The sequence below is a fragment of the Castor canadensis genome, chromosome 11 (assembly GCF_047511655.1).
Source record: "Castor canadensis chromosome 11, mCasCan1.hap1v2, whole genome shotgun sequence".
NCBI classification, from domain to species: domain Eukaryota; kingdom Metazoa; phylum Chordata; class Mammalia; order Rodentia; family Castoridae; genus Castor; species Castor canadensis.
Genome location: NC_133396.1, coordinates 26,445,227 through 26,463,226, shown reverse-complemented (window position 1 = coordinate 26,463,226; position 18,000 = coordinate 26,445,227). Strand labels below are relative to the sequence as shown.

Sequence of the window (18,000 nt, the reverse complement as noted above, 5' to 3'; positions counted from 1 at the left end):
GGAAAAGATCTGGAAGAATCCCTACGACAGTTAAGAACTACACAAGGCCTTAAAGGATAAATATAACCTCTTTCTTCTTGGTACACGTATAGAGTTCCAGGCAAGAAAACACCAAAGAGTAAAGATCAAAGCCATTTAGGAAAGAGCAAGGAATGAAGTACAACCAATGTGGCCTGAATGTTCAGAGAGGCAGAAGATCAGGACAGAACAATGCTAATTCCTGGAAATCATAGGAAGAGAGAAGTGGAAGAAAATGACCTAGTTGGCAAGTGTCAAATACTGAGGAAATGTCACCAGTGACACTGGAAATATGCCAGCAAAGAAACAATTTGAAAGCAAACTATAATGGGTTAAAAAAAAGGATGCAAAATGAAGAAATGGAAGAGCAAGTGTAATCTTTCTAATAATCAGAATATCCTTTATCACTATTACCACTGTTATTATGATAAATAGCTTGATTCCTCCAATTCTGATGTAAAAGTATTTGCTTTATGAAAATGTACTAATTGAAAAACAAACATGATTCTGAACTAATGCCTATAAGAGAACTTAGACACACCATAGGAAACAAGCATGGATATGCCTATAAAGACAGCTGAGGGGCAAAGGAGATCTAAGACACAAATCTAAAACTGTGAATGGCTACAACTATTTTACAAGGCCCATACCTGGTGCCTGGTTGCATGCCTGTTGTTGTCATCTTGCCTGTGGGACAGCATCCTTTCTTCTATCTGCTTATCCCGGCTCTGTGCTCTCACCTGCAACCATCAACAATGTCAATAAATCCACCTGCTTCTAAGACTATGTTTACTTAAAGCATAAGAATTCAAATCCCTTGAATTTATGCTGCACTTTGAAAATAAGAGTACACTTATTATCACAATCTATAAGGAAGAGATAAGGCAAATCTCACATTATGGTTTCTCAGCCATTAACTGAGAACCAGAGAAGGGAAATGATCACTGATAAATGGTGGTAAAGCTAAGATTTTTAATTAAGTCTGGTGATTCTGAACCAGACTCCTTCCACTGTACTGATAAGAAACTGTGAAGAAGTGTAAGAATAGATGAAGGAAGTACATTAGAAAACCTTGTTTCAGGGCAGCACAGTGGCATGTGCCTGTACTAAATAGGCTGAGACTGGAAGATCACTTGAGCCCAGGAGTTCAAGGCCAATCTAGGTAACATAGTGAGACCCTGTCTCAAAAAAGAAGAAAAGAAACAGAAAGTAAAGAAAACCTGGGTTCAGTTTATAGGGAAACTGAACTCTTTATTTACACACTCTCAGATAAATCACATCAGCTCTCAATATTTTCACTTTCATCATCTAGGAACTGAGACCTCATATCCAACTGCCAACTTAGCAGGGTCAAAACAGAAGTAGCATTCCCACATATTTGCTCCATCCCAAATCCTCCTAGTATCGGTAAATTGCAACATCATCTAAACAACTGATCTGGTCAAACACTGGATGTCATCCCTGATTCTTCTCTTCTCTTTTTCTCCTCTCTCACACCAACTCCATCTACAAATCTAGTTGCTTGCTCGCCTCCAAAATATATCCTCAATCCAACCTATTCTTAAACCCTCTATTGACGCTACACAAGTCCAGGCTAAGATCTACTGCCAGAAACTTCTGAGCAGCCTTCCAATCAATCACTCTATCTTCTATCTTATCTTCAGACAGTCCATTTTCCACACACTAGCAAGCTGTCATTTCAACAAAATGTTCATGAAATTGTATCATGTCTCTCTGCTCATGTGAATGTTTCCCACTGCCATTAGAATAAAAACATAGTCCTTATGCCAACGACCTCAGGCCTTCATGATTTGAATCCTGCTTCATTTCGTGTGTAATGTTCCAGCCACCGAGCTACTTTTAATCCCTCAAACCAGGAGTCAATCCCCACGTCCTGGCCTCTATACTTGTCATTTCTTCTTCTTAGTCGTCCCTTTTCCTAGATCTTTAGAAAATGGTCTTTTTGCCACCATACATGTCCTAGATCAAATGCCAACTTCTCAGAAAAGGTCTTCCTTACCTCCCCTAGCAAAGACAGTGCATTGGGACCTTCCACCCCAGAAACAGTCACTCTTATCTTTAGTCTTTTTGTCCCTTATAAGTATTTTTCATTACACAGTATTCTTATTTACTTATTAACTTGTAAGTTTGTGTTGTCTCCCTCCATGAGAGATGAATGCAATCTTTAATCTTGGTCTCAGAGCACAAATATCTTTAACAGTTGTTAGCACACACAGCCACAGAAAAACATGACTGAAAAGAAATGGTAATATTGCTGTCTGCTAAGGTTTACTGAGAAATTCAAGAACAATCATATATATGTAGGTAGCTTTAAAATTCAAGAGTTTTTGGTAGGCTAGGGATAAAGCTCAGTAGTGGAGTGCTTGCCTAGCAAGCATGAGGCCCTAAGTTCACAAAGAAAAAACAAAAACTCTATAGAGTATTTTATAAATGTGAGGAACCAGTCTTTATTTTCCATTTGGGACTCTAAGTGCAATAAAGGTATATTATCTTTCAAAAATTCTCCTGATCCTCCAGGCACATGGTCCAGTAGTAAAGAGGGATTATGCTAAGCCTCAATCCCCTTGCAAAGAAGAGGGAAAACATGAGGAGAAATTAAGGACAGAAAGGTTTCCTTTTTTCAGAATTTTCTTCCCTAAACTGAAATTGTTCTTGTTTTAAAATAAATTGCTTAAGATAACATGTAGATACTACTATAAGCCAATGATTTTCAAAGTTACACCTTAGGAAGATTTTGATATAAAACCAACCACAGTATCAGATGGTTATGTTTAAAGACAAGTAGCAGAGGAAGAATTCTGAAAATACAGTGAGTACAGTTATTTTCAGAGAAATAATTAACCAATGACTCGTCAACTTGTGAATCAGATGTTGGCAGAGCTGACAACAGAGTTGCTCTGATCTGACAGAAGACAATAGGAAGACCCTACACAGAACAGAAACTGCATTGCTTATAAAAAGATTTGGAATGAAGAAAAATAGGCTTGGGAATCTCAACTTTAAAATACATATAACCAATAGAAGGGTACTACCTTACTAAAGGACTAAACACATAAAAGAAGACTTACCCTCCTATGATCTACTTGTAAGTAAGAAAACAAGTTCCTGAATCGAGGAGAACTAATGTTAGATAGGAAATCTAATTTTTCTCAAAATGAAGCCAGCTCAGACAAGCATAAATCTGTAACCCGGGCCTTGATAGCAAAGAACAACAAAATAATTAACACTTTGGTTTAACCAAAATATTTAGCTTGGATAACTAGTACTACCCGAGCAATCTATTCAAATAACATTTTCAGTTCTTACTTCCCCACAATTAGCTTTTTGATTTCATCCTTGGTAGCAGCAACTCATGCAGGAACACATGAACTAGCACCTTAGGTTCTATTCTCAAATGTTATTCCCAAATCTCAAAGGTTAGTTAAGAAGGTATATTTTTCAAGAATTTAAAAGAAGAATTAAACAAGAGTAGGTATGATAAGAGTTACCAAAAGAAAGTATTCTACAGAAATGGACAGAGGATAAGACTTATGAAAATATTTAAAAAAGCAAAGTAACTTCACAGATTTCTAAGAGAACCTAATGCACAATACTGAGCTCACATATCTATGCAAATTGTGCCCGAGTAGAAAAGGCACGTCCCTAGCAATCTTTGAAGTCAATTATCAATAGGGAAAAAAAAATGCACTATTGGTTGAAGTTCCAAATATTATACAGATAATTCCCTTGCTACTGTCTTCCAAAGCACACATTACATACTTAATTCTTCTGTCTGTGTAACTATATATTTTTTAAGCATAATTGTTTTTTATTGTTTCCTCCACCACAATGTAAGACCAAGAACCTTCTCCATCTTGTTCACCACTGTATCAACAGTGTTTAACAAAGTGCCAGGCAAATAGCAAGCAGTCAGTAAGTATATGCTGAATAAATGAGAATACAATTACCTTGCACTCGTCAGCTGAGAGGTTATGATAGAGCGGGCATCCTGAGATGGAGAAATGTCTCTCGTGTTTTCCTGTAAGGTGTCCTGTTAAAGGAGGGAAAACTTTATCTCCACAGAGAAGATTTACACTTAGAAAGTGAGATTTTTTTCTATAACAAACCTATTTTCTTGCTATATCACTTTTATTAAATATATTTTCCAAAGATAATGCTGTCAGGGCTATGACTTATACCCACCAGAAATTCTTTTCTTCCACAGGATGGATCTGGCAATGAACATACTTGTGTACGTTCAATGTATTGTAGTTCCTTCTGTTCTGATGATATAAATATTATGAAATCCCAAAATGTCAAAAAGTTACACATTTACAGTAAGGCACAAAGTTACAAAGAGGAACACCTTCTTTTGGCGGAATTTAACTTTCCTATGTTACATTGACCAAGTAATATGCATAAATAAGGGTACTACTCTTTCTACTATGCAAAGTTATCCAATCTGAATTTAACAACTTTCAATAATCAAAAGACTTATGAAAAAGGAAGAAAATGGCATTTTCTATCATATAAACAAACATATTTTGATGATTTTGTTAATTTATTTATTGATTGATTTATGGCAGCACCGGGGCTTAAACTCAAGGCTCCGCATTTACTAAGCATGTTCTTTACCACTTGAGCCACAGCTCCAGCCCCAATTCTGAACAAGATTAAACATACTCATGGTTTAATCTTGTTTAAAGATTTAGACTTATGACTAAACTTCTATAATTAAACAAGGTCTTTAAAGGGGAAAATGTGAGTACTAATACAGAAAGCTTATTTTATCTAGAGGGACAGCTTTCTATTTTTGTGGTGCTGGCAATGGAACCCAGGGCCTCATGCATGCTAGACCCTTTCACACAGCTACATCCCTAGCCCATTCTTCTCTTCTTCATGTAGTTTTTAAAAAAACACACAGTGAACTGAACATTATTTTCTTGTTATATATCTTTTTAACCAAGAGGTTTATAAAACACTAAAGACTGAAAAAGCTGGCGAGCATTTTTAATGATGTAAAAGGATAAACTAGCTAGGCTGAGCCGCAAGTCTACAAAAAATCTTCACCTATCTTTCATGGAAAGAAAAGATACTTAATTTGGGGTAGACATTATTGGTTTTTTTGCAGTATTGGGGTTTGAACTCAGGGCTTCACGCTTAGCAGGCAGGTGCTCTACCACTTAAGTCACTCTGCTAGCCTTTTTTTGTGTTGGCTTTTTTTTTTTTTTTGTGGTACTGGAGTTTGAACTCAGGGCCTACACCTTGAGCCACTCCACCAGCCCTTTATTGTGAAGGTTTTTTTCAAGATAGGGTCTCTCGAACTATTTGCCCAGGCTGGCTTCAAACTGCGCTCCTCCTGAGTAGCTAGGATTACAGGCGTGAGCCACTGGCACCTGTCAACAATGGGATTTTAAAAATTATATAACATGATTTACAGAGTTAGTTTTAAAAGTGAAAATAGTCCAAGGGTAAGGGGTTGATATTTTATGACATTCAGGCTGCCAATTCTCTGGGACTATATTGTTATAAATGCAATTTTTGAGTGTCATACACTTAGTTATTATTGCTGTAATAACAATGTTTCAGTTAACTTGTTAACTGTTGAAAATTCCCCATCACTTATGGCAATGTAGTTGCTATAACATGGTAGGGTGGCATGCTACTCATGTCTGTGGTGACGGTGGTATAAATAAACCCATTGGGCTGCCAGTCACAGAAAGTATGTCACATATGATTATGTGTGAAGTATGTAATACTTGATAATGACAATAAACAACTGTTACTGGTTTATATATTTACTATACTCTTCATTGTTATTTGAGAGTACACTTATTTTTTATTTATAACCCTAGATCTTTTATTTATTAAAAAGGTTTACTCTAAAATACCAGCAGCAGCCTCATGTATCTTGAGTTTATCACATCTCTTAACTGCAAGTTTTCTCTTGTGCTTGATTTAATCTCAGGTTGTTTTGTTCACTGGGGCATAGGAGCAATATGCTGTACATACCACACACACACACATGCATGTGCACTAACAACCTAGGCGTACGGTAAGTTATACCATCCAGGTCTGTGTTAAGTACATCTTCTCAGAATGTATTCTGCGGTTAAACAAGCATAATGCTTCCTAGGACACAAAAACTATCTTCAGTGATCAAACACCATATATAAAATGTAGTGTCACTTCTGTGCAAGCTTGTTTTTAGATATAGGCATTACCTCACTTTATTGTGCTTCATGTACATTCCATTTTTTACAAATTGAAGGTCTGTGGCAATTCTGTGTCAAGCAAGTCTATTGGTACCATTTTTCTTTTTATTTCTTTTTAGAGACGGGGGTTAGAACTCAGGGCTTTGTGCTTGCAAAACAGGTGGTCTATTGCTTGAGACACCTTCCACTTCATTTGCTTTGGTTATTTTGGAGATGGGGGCTTGTGAACTATTTGCCCAAGCTGGCCTCGAACTGCAATTCTCCCAACCTCACCCTCCCAAATAGCTAGGATTACAGGCACAAGCCACCGGCGCCTGGCTGATTGGTATTGGTGTCATTTTTCCAACAGGTCAGATGATCATTAACATCCTTAACAAAACTCTTTCTTAATTAAGATAGGTATTTTTTTTAAAGACATAATGCTACTGCACACTTTATAGACTTTAGTAAGTGTAAACCTAAGTTTATATGCAATGGAAAACCAAAACATTTGTAGTAAAAGGTGCCTTATCTCCCATTCAGTGCCTTCCAACTTGAGGCACAGATTTTAACTCAACATTTGCACCTCAGCTCACCAAAAAGCAACACAAATGACCTTTAAATCATTATATAAAAGGATTAAAAGCCTTAAGAAAACAATAGAATACTTATTTATCAAGAAGAAATGTTTTATCCTACTTACACTTATTAAATACACAAAGCCATAAGACCTAAAAAACTACTTAAGTCACAAAGGCCAGAGCCTCAGTGTACTCTGTTAGTTTCATAGCCCCTTGATAAGAAACCTGTTTTAGCATTTCCTTCACAGCTGTCGCTATGCAACCACTATTGTGCACTAGCTTATGCTATACCAGTCCTCAGAATCACCAGCTATGTAGCATATAATGAGATATTTGGAGATAACTGATCTTCTTTTAATTTTGTTTTTGGTGAGAAAAGGCAGGAATTTTTAACTGGGAACAGCTTTCAATAAACTGAATGGTTCATCGTAGTTAATTTCCTGCTATCTTATTTCAAACAACAGACCAAGAAGCAGAAATGTTTTTATTCAAGTGGGCAACTCATTATTCTGAACACATAACTACTGAAGAATCTAAGAAGCTAGATTACAACAGAACATAAGAACACATCTGGAAGATCCTAAGAGAGAGAGAGAGAGAGAGAGAGAAAGAGAAAGAGAGAACGAACGAACAAACTGCAGAACAGAGTCATGAAGCTAAAGTATACTCACCTAGAGAGTTACAGCCTGGGGTAGGACACTTCATATTGAAGTTGTAGCTTTCATGGAAGCGACGGCGCTTGGGGCGATGAGAGAGGTCACTGCCTGAGTCCTTCAGGGACATATCCTTGGCAATGCTCTCATCGTGAGACACATTGGGGCTAGAGATGTCTATGTCAGACTCAGAAGAAGGTGCATTTCCAGTTGGAGTTCGAGGTGGGGACTCATCATGATCAGCTGTATTTTTAGTTTCTAAAGCAACAACAATTGGTAGAACTTGTGAATGGGGCTTATTTATTAGAGGTTTATTAGTCAAAGAGTTTATGGGCTTCCCAGCTCTCTTTCCATGACTTAACCAGTACTTTTTAGCTACTTGTCTGCTATAAAGACACAGATGCCATTCCTTTTGTAAAATTTTTTAAATTCTCATTGAAATTAAACTTGCAGTTTACCCAATACATTTCACTTCTTGGTACTTCTCCTAAGTTTTTAATCATGTGTAATCAAAACTATATGGAAATAAGCCTTAAAAATTAGCACCCCACTTTCCTTCCAGGACAGAACATAAATGAAAATGACTACCTTTCTGGATGACACTACTCAGGGTGGTGTGAGAGTGTGAATGGACTTGGGCCTCTTGTGTGTGTGTGGTCCTGGAGTTTGAACTCAGGGCTTCACGCTTGCTAGGCAGGTGCTCTACCACTGGAGCAATACCTCCAGGCCTTTATGCTCTGGCTGTTTTTTGAGATAGGGTTTTGTTTTTTGCCCAGGATGGCTTGGGCCATAATTCTCCTACTTTAAGCTACCTGCTGGAGCTAGGATGATAGCCAAGTGCCACCACACCCAGCTTTTTTCTGTTAAAATGGGGTCTTACAAACTTTTTTGTCCAGAATGGTATAGAATCATGATCCTTCTGATCTTAGCCTCCTGCATAACTTCAGATAACATGCATGTGCCACCACACCCAGGGGGTCTCATGAACTCCCTGACTAGGCTGGCTTTGAACCAGAGATTCTCTCAACCTCAGCCTCCCAAGTAGCTTAGATTATAGGCAGGAGCCACCAGCACCCAGATGTCTTAGAACTCAAGTTAGCTTAGTGGTAGTCTAAGAACTCAGTTTTGAAATTCTGGAGTCTTAAATCAAGGACTGCAAACCATATGCCTACAGAGGCTTGGCAAGGTCAAACAGAAAGTTCATTGTCCATCTAGAGGTGACAATTACTATTTAGTTCAGTCAATTATTGCAATGGGTAAAAGGCCATCAGATCTTTCCATTTCTTTTTTTTTTTTGGTGGGACGTGTTTGAACTTGGGGCTTCACACTTGCAAAGCACATACTCTACCCCTGAGCCACACCTCCAGTCCATTTTGCTCTGGCTATTTTGGAGATGGGATCTTGCAAACTATTTAACTGGGGTGGCCTGGAACAATGATCCTCCAGATCTCAGCCTCCCAAGTAGCTACAATTACAGCCATGAGCCAGCAGCACCTGGCTAGATCTTTTATATCTTTCAATTTTTAAAAATAAATCATCAATCCACATTTTATACATTTCTGCATTTCCAAATACTAGTAACAAATTTAAAGATATTTAAACACTATGCAAGCTAACCAACCAACAATGTTGGTTGGCTGGAAGAAGCTTTCAAACCACTTCTCTAAGGCCTCTTGCTTAAGGGCCTTTGAGCTAGTAAATTACACAATCTCAATAGCTTAACATTCCCTATTACTGATGGGTGCTTCTAGCCAGCAATTCAGAGATAAATGGTGTGATGAGGATCACTGTAAGAAAATCTTGAGTTAAGTCTTCTTCATCTGTGGTTGAGAAGGCCCTACTACTCCCTTTTTCTTATTACAGGTTCAATCCAACATACTCCAGCTGCTCCAGACCTTAACAATACTCTAGTAATCAAACTTTCTTCCGCAAGACATAGGAAAAGAATTAGTAGTCGGGAGCTGGTGGTTCACGCCTGTAATCCTAGCTATTCAAAGGCAGAGATCAGAAGGATTGCGGTTCAAAGCCAGCCTGGACAAACAGTTTGTAAGACCCTATCTCAAAAATACCCATCACAAAAAAAAGGGATGGTTGAGTGGCTCAAGGTGTAGGTCCTGAGTACCACAAAAAAAAAAAAACCCCAAACCAGTAAATATGCTGGGCATAGTGGTACCCGCCTGCAATCACAGCACTCAGGAGGCAGATGCCGATGGATCTCAAGGTCCAGGCCAACTTCAGCTACATAGTGAGATTGTGTCCAAAAACAAAAAAGGAAGGAATCAGGCAAACAGCATTCACTACCTGAATTACGTTAGTACTGAGCTTCTATCTGCAGTGCCCTCCTTAAAAGGCAATTGATCATGTTCTCTATAAAGTATACAAGTCATACCATGCTCACTTACCTCTATCCGAAAAATCGACCACTTGCTCAGTTTCTGAGCCAGATGAACGGGTCTGCCGAAGAGGGTACTTTTTCGGAGTTACTGGAGTAGGCTGCTGCTGGCTACGAGTAACTCTTCTGGTAGAATAGGCAGGCTCCTCCGTACCAAAAGACTGCAGATTTCGAACAGGACTGGAATCTGATCCCGATTTTAAAAGACATGAAAGAAATGTTTTATTTTCCATCCATATATTTAGAATGTAGCTCTTCTTCCTTTTCTTCATATTTCACAAAATACAAGAAATCCTTAAAATGTCTATTTTATTAAATTACACATAAGAAAGAATTTAGCTCAGGCATAGAGATACAATATAGTATAGTATTACTAATTTAGGTTCTAGAATCAAGACTGAACTTAGGGCTGGCAGAGTGGCTCAAGTAGTAAGAGTACCTGAGTTCAAACCCCTGCTGCCAAAAAAAGACTGAACTTGATTCAATGCCACTCCATAGCAACTAGCTGTGACATCTTGGGCACGGTAGTATCTCCAGGCCTGTTTCCTGACCTATTAAAAAGGAAAATACAAGTGGCACATTCCTCATAGCTTGTGGTGAGGAGTAAGTGAGAAAATGCATGCAGATCACTTTACAAGATCCCTAAGTGCTTTATGTATTAGCTGCATCCTTTTTTTCCCCTTATTCTAACCCCCACCAAACAGATAGTCTACTAACTTCTGACTACCTTATTCTCTCATGCAAAATCATAATGTCCTTAAAAGAGTAAGATAAGAACAGAGCTTTCCAAGCTCTTATCCTTTTTTTTTTTTTTTGGTGGTACTGGGGATTGAACCCAGGGCCTCATGAATGCTAGGCAAGTGCTCTACCACTTGATTTAGGCCCTCAGCCTGCTTTTTAAGTTCTTCTGGGTGGAGAAATCTGTCCTGAAGCACTCACAGCCCTTTCACATCTCCATCTGATAACATTTAAAGGAGTAAATGTGGGGGGAGAGGGAGAGAAGAAATTCAAAACTGAAATTAAAGCATATTTTCTCTTTTCAGAAGGTCTTGCTATGTAGTTTAGGCTCACCTGGAGTCAGCTATGTAGCCCACACTGGCCTCAAACTCACAATCCTCTACTTGGGAGGCAGAGATCAGGAGGACTGCAGTTCAAGGCCAGTGACGGCAAACAGTTCTCAAGACATAATCTCGAAAATACCCAACACACACACACACACACACACACACACAAAATACACAATACAAAACAGGGCTGGCATAATGGCTCAAGTAGTAGAGTGCCTGCTCAGCAATCATGAAGTTCTGAGTTCAAATCCCATGGCACAGAAAAAAAAAATCCACAAATAAACATGCTTTTGCCTCCAGAGTGCTGGGATTGTAGGTATATGCCACCACACCTAGCTTAAGCATATTTTAAGCAACAAGAAAAAAATCCTATGTTAATGTGTAAGCCACTGATGAGCCAAAGAAGAAAACTGAACTTTTCAAGCTTTCAGGAGAGAAAAGTAATTACATAGCCAGATTTTAAGTTTGTATTACCTCCACAAGGCTCCTTCAAATCTTTAAACTTGTAAATTCCTACCAGACTGTTCTGGAGACTTGCCCTAAGTTAGCTGCTGCCCATCTGGGCTTCCACAGCAGTCTAAGGCCAACCTCGCTCCCAGCCTTTTGAAGGATGTTACCATTAACAATACGCTAATAGTGAGCTCCATAAGGGCAAGAGCTATGATCTTCTTTCTTTTTTCTATTTTTGGCGGTTCTGGGGTTTGATCTCAGGGCCTTTCACACACTAGGCAGGTGCTCTAATACTTGAGTCACATCTCTAACCATAGAAGCTATGATTTTTCCATTAGAGTATCCCAGTACAGAGCATAGTGCCTGAATTACAGTAGCCATTTATCAACAGTTCCATTTTGGTAAAAACTTAAGATCGGGAAATTAAGAGAAAACAGCTGTACTTTGGTTGAAACCTTAAGTTAAAAAATAAAGTGAGGAGTTGGGTGCTGGTGGCTCACTCCTATAATCCTAACTACTTGGGAGGCTGAAATTGGGAAGATTCGCAGTTCAAGGTCAATTCAGGCAAATAGTTCAAACCGTTACACTAAAATAGGTAAATAAAGTTATACTAAATAGGTAAATAAGCACTAAAGTAATTCTCATAGGAATAGCTATGAGAATATTCTATTTTCTTACTTGGAAAACTCATATTTTTCTCCCATAACATGCTCACAAAGCAGTAACAATTCAACACTTTTCAAGTGCTCAGGGCATATTATAATTTTTCCCTTTACTCTATTATTAAGGCTTTCTACGTTAACTGTAACCTCCTTTCTTCCTCAGGGAATTCCTGAGCAGAACCTCATGAGGTCAAGCATACCCTCCAAAATCTAAGCCTAGATAGCTAAATGCTATAGAGAATCTTCAAATGCCCTTCCAGACCCAAGATTCTTGTTTTTTTCTACCAAAACAAAATTCTCAGTATTTATACACTGAGATTTGGGTACAACTAATAATATCTATCAAATAAATGTATATCTAAGTACATCCCAGAACCAAACATGATTTTTAAAAGTATTTAGGCTTCCATACCAAGTCCAAGAAACCCTTTTAAGCAACTAAACCATTTTATCAGAAAGTGATACTATTCTCATTTTACATATAGTAACACCATTGTCTTCAAAAGAGAGGGAAAAAAAAAAAAAAAAATATATATATATATATATATATATATATATATATATATATATTACCAGTCCTTCCTTTCTCGCTCCCCAGCTGCTGTTGGTGGGAGCTGTCCTGCACTTTTGTAAAGCAGGAAGATGGTAGCCACAAAGACGAAAAAAGTCCCTGGAGTTGATCAACTCCAGGCTCCAACTTGTTATAAAAAGTGGGAAGTACATGCTGCTGTACAAGCAGACTAAAGATCATACAGGGCAAAGGGAAATTGTTCATCCTTGCCAACAACTGCCTGGCCTTGAGGAAATCTGAAATAGAATACTATGCTGTGTTGAACAGAACTGGTGTTCATCACTGTATCGGCAAGAATATTGAACTGGGCACAGCATGTGGAAAATACCAGAGTATACACACTAGTTATCATTGATCCAGATGATTCTGATATCATTAGAAGCATGCCAGAACAGACTGGAGAGAATAATGCAAATTTTTTTCTTTAATAAAACTTGCCAGAGCTGCTTTAAAAAAAAAAAAAATCAAATGATTCAAGATGTACCTGTGTCTCACAACCATTTACCCTTTGGATCTACAAAGTGGAACCATAGTAATGGAAGCATTTTGTGTATACCATACACTTTCCCAGATTCTGGTATCTATACCAGGCCAAGGGACCTGTTTTCATATTAACTAGCACAGCAGTATGATGACTAGTTTGCTGTGAGGAATGATTAGGAAAAATGAAGCCTTTTACCTTGAGAACTCTGGCTTAGCCTGGCTGAGGAGCGGGTGACTCGGGCAGATCGGCGGGATGTGCCATCACTCTCTGAACTGTCTGTGTGCTCGAGATCTGTAGAAAAATCGGAATCTTCGGTTCCATCTGAACTACTGCCTGCATTCCTCTGTAATACCATAGATCCAGACATTAGCACAGAAGCATTGACTCTGTTGGTTTGTATTAGCACTGGAAATAAAATGAACCATGATGCTGGATCTAAGAAAGGACTCCACAAGCATTTACCCTCCCTGCCCAGGGCCAACTTCCTTTATTTAGAACATTTAAAAGGAACAACCTATAAATACGATACTTCTGCTAAATAAATGAAGAAAGGAAATTCTTAATGCATCATCACTAATTCTGAATCAACTCTGTTTGAAGATCAGTACTAAAGCTGGAAATAAAAAGCACCCAACCCAACAATAAAACAAAGCAAAGCAAAAAAAAAACCCAAAACAACAGAAAAGCACCCAACTCAAAATGGCCTTGCTGACATAAACATGCCCCCCCCACCCCTAAAAAAAGTTCAAGGTAGTTGTGGGTAGGCCCCATTTATCTTTAGGGTAAGCTTTGTTCTAAGTCTCCATGAACGTGTATCACATAAAAAACAAACAAAAACCCCCACACATCATTTCACAATAACATGGTCTAAAATTGTGATTCCCAAAATAATTTAAGAAGAAAAAGATAAAAATTCTTCTTTTTTATGCCATCTATCCTTGAAGTTTCTCCACATAAATGCCAAAAGTGATGAAAAAAGGCAGATTAGGATGGCAGAGTAGTTCAAATGGTAGAGCACTTGTTATCAAGCTTGAGGCTCTGCACTCAAACCCCAATACTGTCCAAAAAAAAAAAAAAAAAGGGTCAGCTTCTACTGAAGAACCATGGGTATTCAAATGTAGGGTTTTTTGGTTTTTTGTTTTTTTTTTTAAATCACATTTCAATCAGCCTCTTGAGGAATGACTGGCCACAGAACTACTTTTACATTAATACTCTTTCCTTTACTAAATCAGGAAGAGTATTTGCTTAAAACACTACAGATTCAAAAACTGTATATATGTGTGCGTGTGTTTGTGTGTATGCGTTCGTGCATTCAGGATTGAATCCAGGGCTTCGAGTATGCTAAGCACACACTCTACCACTGACCTACACTGCCAACCCAAGTCCCCATTGTTAATCCAAAGAGTAAGCCCCTCAGGACTGAGTGTGTTTGGAATAAATAATTTCTTAGATTTTTGGAAACAATACTTTATATACATCCTACAAATAACACCCCATATCAAACACACTAATATTCTTGAAGCAAAATATACAGTCACACTAAATAATAAACATAAAAAACATAAGTAGTCTAAGGAGAATTTAAGGAAGACTTGCCACCAAACAAGTTACTAAAGAACTTATACTTTCAGGAATTCACTGTACTTGGAAATTGTAGAAAGGGGACTGCAAGACCTATTTAATGCACCAATATTATTCTTGTATTTTGTGTGCCTTAACAAATATCATCTACCAACTCAGATAAGTTTAGAAGACATTAAAAGTATAAACATTTAACTTGGAAAGCCTCTATAAAGAGAAAAATTTCTGCAGAAATACACAAAATACCATCCAGGTTTCCAAAAGTGTCACAGGTAATTTGTCTAGAAATGAGTAAAGGCCCCAGGAAGAGACACAGAAAATCACTAGGATAAAAGGAAATCTTGAAGGTCACCTTGTCCTGCCCAGATATGTGAACCCATAACCTCTGACCAGCTCTTCCTGGCTTGACCCCGGAACTCAGCTCTTCTCTCTGCCTTTCACCAACCTACTTTCCATCTAAGTCCAGAGCAGACTTAACTGCTCCCTCACTTCCCTTCCTGTAGCACTATGCATGAATATGCATCTCCAAGTAGAGAATTTACTACATCTTTCTATGTTTACTTATATGTGTTTTCACCATTAGACTGTGACAACCTTAAGCCAGGGACCATGTCTAATTAATATTTGGAATCCCCAGCAACCAAAGTGTGGTCAATAAACGTTTACTGAATTGCATCACGTTTGTTCTGCAGTTCTGGCTCTGCCACTGCAGTTGCCTAGCTTAGAGCACTAGTTAACCTCCGTGGGTTCATTCAGAAGAGAGGTTTTTCTTAAGGAATCTCCTAAAACGCTTCTAATTCCTGCAAAGTTTTTTTTAATTACACGAACTTCATTTTCTTAGGCACCGTCAAACTACGCAAATAATTGAAGATGATGGCTTAGATGCAACAGGACTGAGTAGGATCCCTCGGGAGTGGGCGCTGGTTTTCCACCACCCAGTGCTCTGCTTTGTTGTGCTCCCAACCTGAAAAGGAAGGCAGTCTCCCAAACCCGCCTCTGCACCTATCAGCATCCCCACCTGGTAGGGCGGGGACTTGGGCCATCCAATCAAGGCTCTGCTAAACCGCGCCCCCATGGGACAGACTGCGAAACCCGACCAATCAGGAGAGGAGGGATCGTTCTCCATAGCCAGTCGTAGAGCGCTGAGGCCGGGCCCAGACACCGCCCCCGCACGCGGGGAGGTGACCGTTGGGCTCAAATAGGCGGCGTCACCAGCCAATCAATATGCTTCGAGACGTTTCAGCGACCAATTAACAATAAGAACGCCTCCGAGCCAGGCAAGCAGAGGGCGGGAATAATTGCAAGCAAAGGCCGAAGCCAGAGTTGGGCCCACATTTTTCTGTCGAGTACCAAGAGAAAAGAGGGTGACTGAGCTAGGTTTGGGGAAGCGGCAAGTTGGAACTCGACCACTGCGAGGCGTGGCCAACTGCGTCACGTTGCTCAATCGGCTATCCTTAGAAACCCGCCATCCCTTCTCCGCCGCGTTTCTCACCTTCCTTCGCGGCATTGCCGGCGGCTGCGGCCCGACGGTTCCAATTCGGGCAGCGGCGGCAGCAGCAGCAGGAACGGTGGCTCCGGCGGGCTCCGTGGCGGCCTCTGTAGCAGTCCCAATCCTGCGGACGATCCCAAGTGCCTCCTGCCTCTCAGCGTCTAGATCTTCTGCGCAGGCGCCGCGGGCTGAAGCGCTTTTTCCTTCACTTCCGGCCGGGTCTAGCGTCACCTGACGTTAAGGGCCAGAGAGGGTGCTGGGAGGTTCCTTCCTTTTGGTGAGACTAGTGAGCGCCATTTTGGAGTTGGGCAGGAAGAAACAATACGGGAACCTAGGGCCAGCCATTTTTAGTTAGGTGAGTGTCACCCTTTGTAGGCGGGGGTAGCCATTCTTGTTTGGGGCAGAAGCCCGACGAAGTTAACGGTTTTCATCTTTACCTTGGGCAAAATTTCCCTTCCCGGTCGTTTTAATTTCGGGAGTGGAGGTAGGAAACCCCCAGAATCCATCAGGTTGCCGAGATTTAACCCTTCTGTTGCCTAATTGGCTAAAGGACGTTTCCGTTTATCATATAAACTTTGGGAAGAGACATTTTGCACGAGAAACTGTGTTGTAAGAGCCACTTTGTGTCCCAAAAGGCGGGGGAGGGGGGCTTTTAAAGAACGAAAGGGTGACGTCCGTTTTGAGGAAGTTTCCCGTCTCGTAGAGGAGACATTGCCCTTGCCCTCCCTAAGCGAATAGCAAGTAAGTTAGTCGATCACATTGCAGGATGATGCAAAGCTATTCTCCAAAAGCTGTAGTTCTAAAGAATTACCAATTTAGCTCTGTGGTGAGAGCCCAGCTTCTATCTCCCCTATGTTTGGATTTAAGAGTCCTCGGGGGCGGGGAGGGGTGCGACTTGAATGTGACGGTGCTGTACTAGAGTCTGAGAAGTGTTGGAGCTACATTTAGTCCAAATGACCTCTGGAATCCAGACGCCTGAACCACGAGTGCGGGACGAAGAGAAAGGAAGGAATGTTTTTGGTGAAGCTGGAGCCCAAAAAGGAAAGGGTATTTAAATAATGAGAGGCCCAGGGAAGGACAAGTTGGTCTGAGATACTAAGCTGGAAAGAGAGCCATATGAAAAGGCTGAAAAGTGAAAAGCAGGCTTTGAGGATTTAAAGTCCCTGGAGGGAAAGACTTGAGAGAACCAAGTCTTGGCCAAAAGCAACTGGATGGAATCCAGGCAAGCCCAGTCACTAAATCAGGATCCTGGAACCCCAATTTCAGTATGAAGCCAGCTACACACACACCAATTTCAATATGAAGCCAGCTAACATGGAGACCTACACACACACACACACACACAGCTAACATGGAGACCTACACACACACACACACACACACACACACACACACACACACACACACCTCCCCCACCATGAGCTGACACCTTCAGCCAGCACTCTCCTTTGGGATATCCTGGGCCATTGTTGACACAGGCAGCTTTTAAATGCCTGTAAAATACCTGTAAAAAATCTACTTGGGTTGAACTGCAAGTAAGAACTTAATTGAAAGTGGCATAGGTTTCTTCCTCTATGTCCCTCCAGCACTCCTGCATTTCATTTCAGAATATTACTGTTACTTTGTACTTACCCCTGTGAGCCTGAGGTCACTCTTGGAAGTTCTAGCTCCCTAACTGGCAAAGACCTCATATTAACTTCACATCTCAATTTTTTTGTGCCATCCTTTGTCGTAGTGCCCAGTCCATGTTCTATGTGCTTCCCACAGTAGATCATGAGCTTCCTTATCTCAGGGTTTTTGGTTTTTTTTTTGGTTGTGTTAAGGTTTGAACTCAGGGTCTCACACTTGACTTGATAGA

General features: G+C 40.0%; 1 protein-coding gene and 1 pseudogene across 2 annotated transcripts in view; one reads left to right on the top strand and one right to left on the bottom strand.

Annotated features, from left to right (window-relative positions):
• Kat7 (lysine acetyltransferase 7) overlaps window positions 1-16,330 on the bottom strand; it is a 32,666-nt gene extending 16,336 nt beyond the window's left edge. Inside the window, exons 1-6 of one of the 2 annotated variants that reach the window (XM_020171372.2) lie at window positions 16,146-16,330; window positions 13,268-13,415; window positions 9,849-10,025; window positions 7,465-7,704; window positions 3,987-4,069; window positions 669-758 (exon numbers count right to left, since the gene is read on the bottom strand). In XM_020171372.2, coding sequence (XP_020026961.1) covers window positions 669-758; window positions 3,987-4,069; window positions 7,465-7,704; window positions 9,849-10,025; window positions 13,268-13,415; window positions 16,146-16,160 — 753 coding nt within the window. In that variant the 5' untranslated portion in view covers window positions 16,161-16,330. The remainder of the gene's footprint in view (window positions 1-668; window positions 759-3,986; window positions 4,070-7,464; window positions 7,705-9,848; window positions 10,026-13,267; window positions 13,416-16,145) is intronic. The other variant, XM_020171374.2, reaches the window with a different exon arrangement.
• LOC141414005 (large ribosomal subunit protein eL30-like) lies at window positions 10,590-13,016 on the top strand (annotated as a pseudogene).
• Window positions 16,331-18,000: the final 1,670 nt, after the last annotated feature.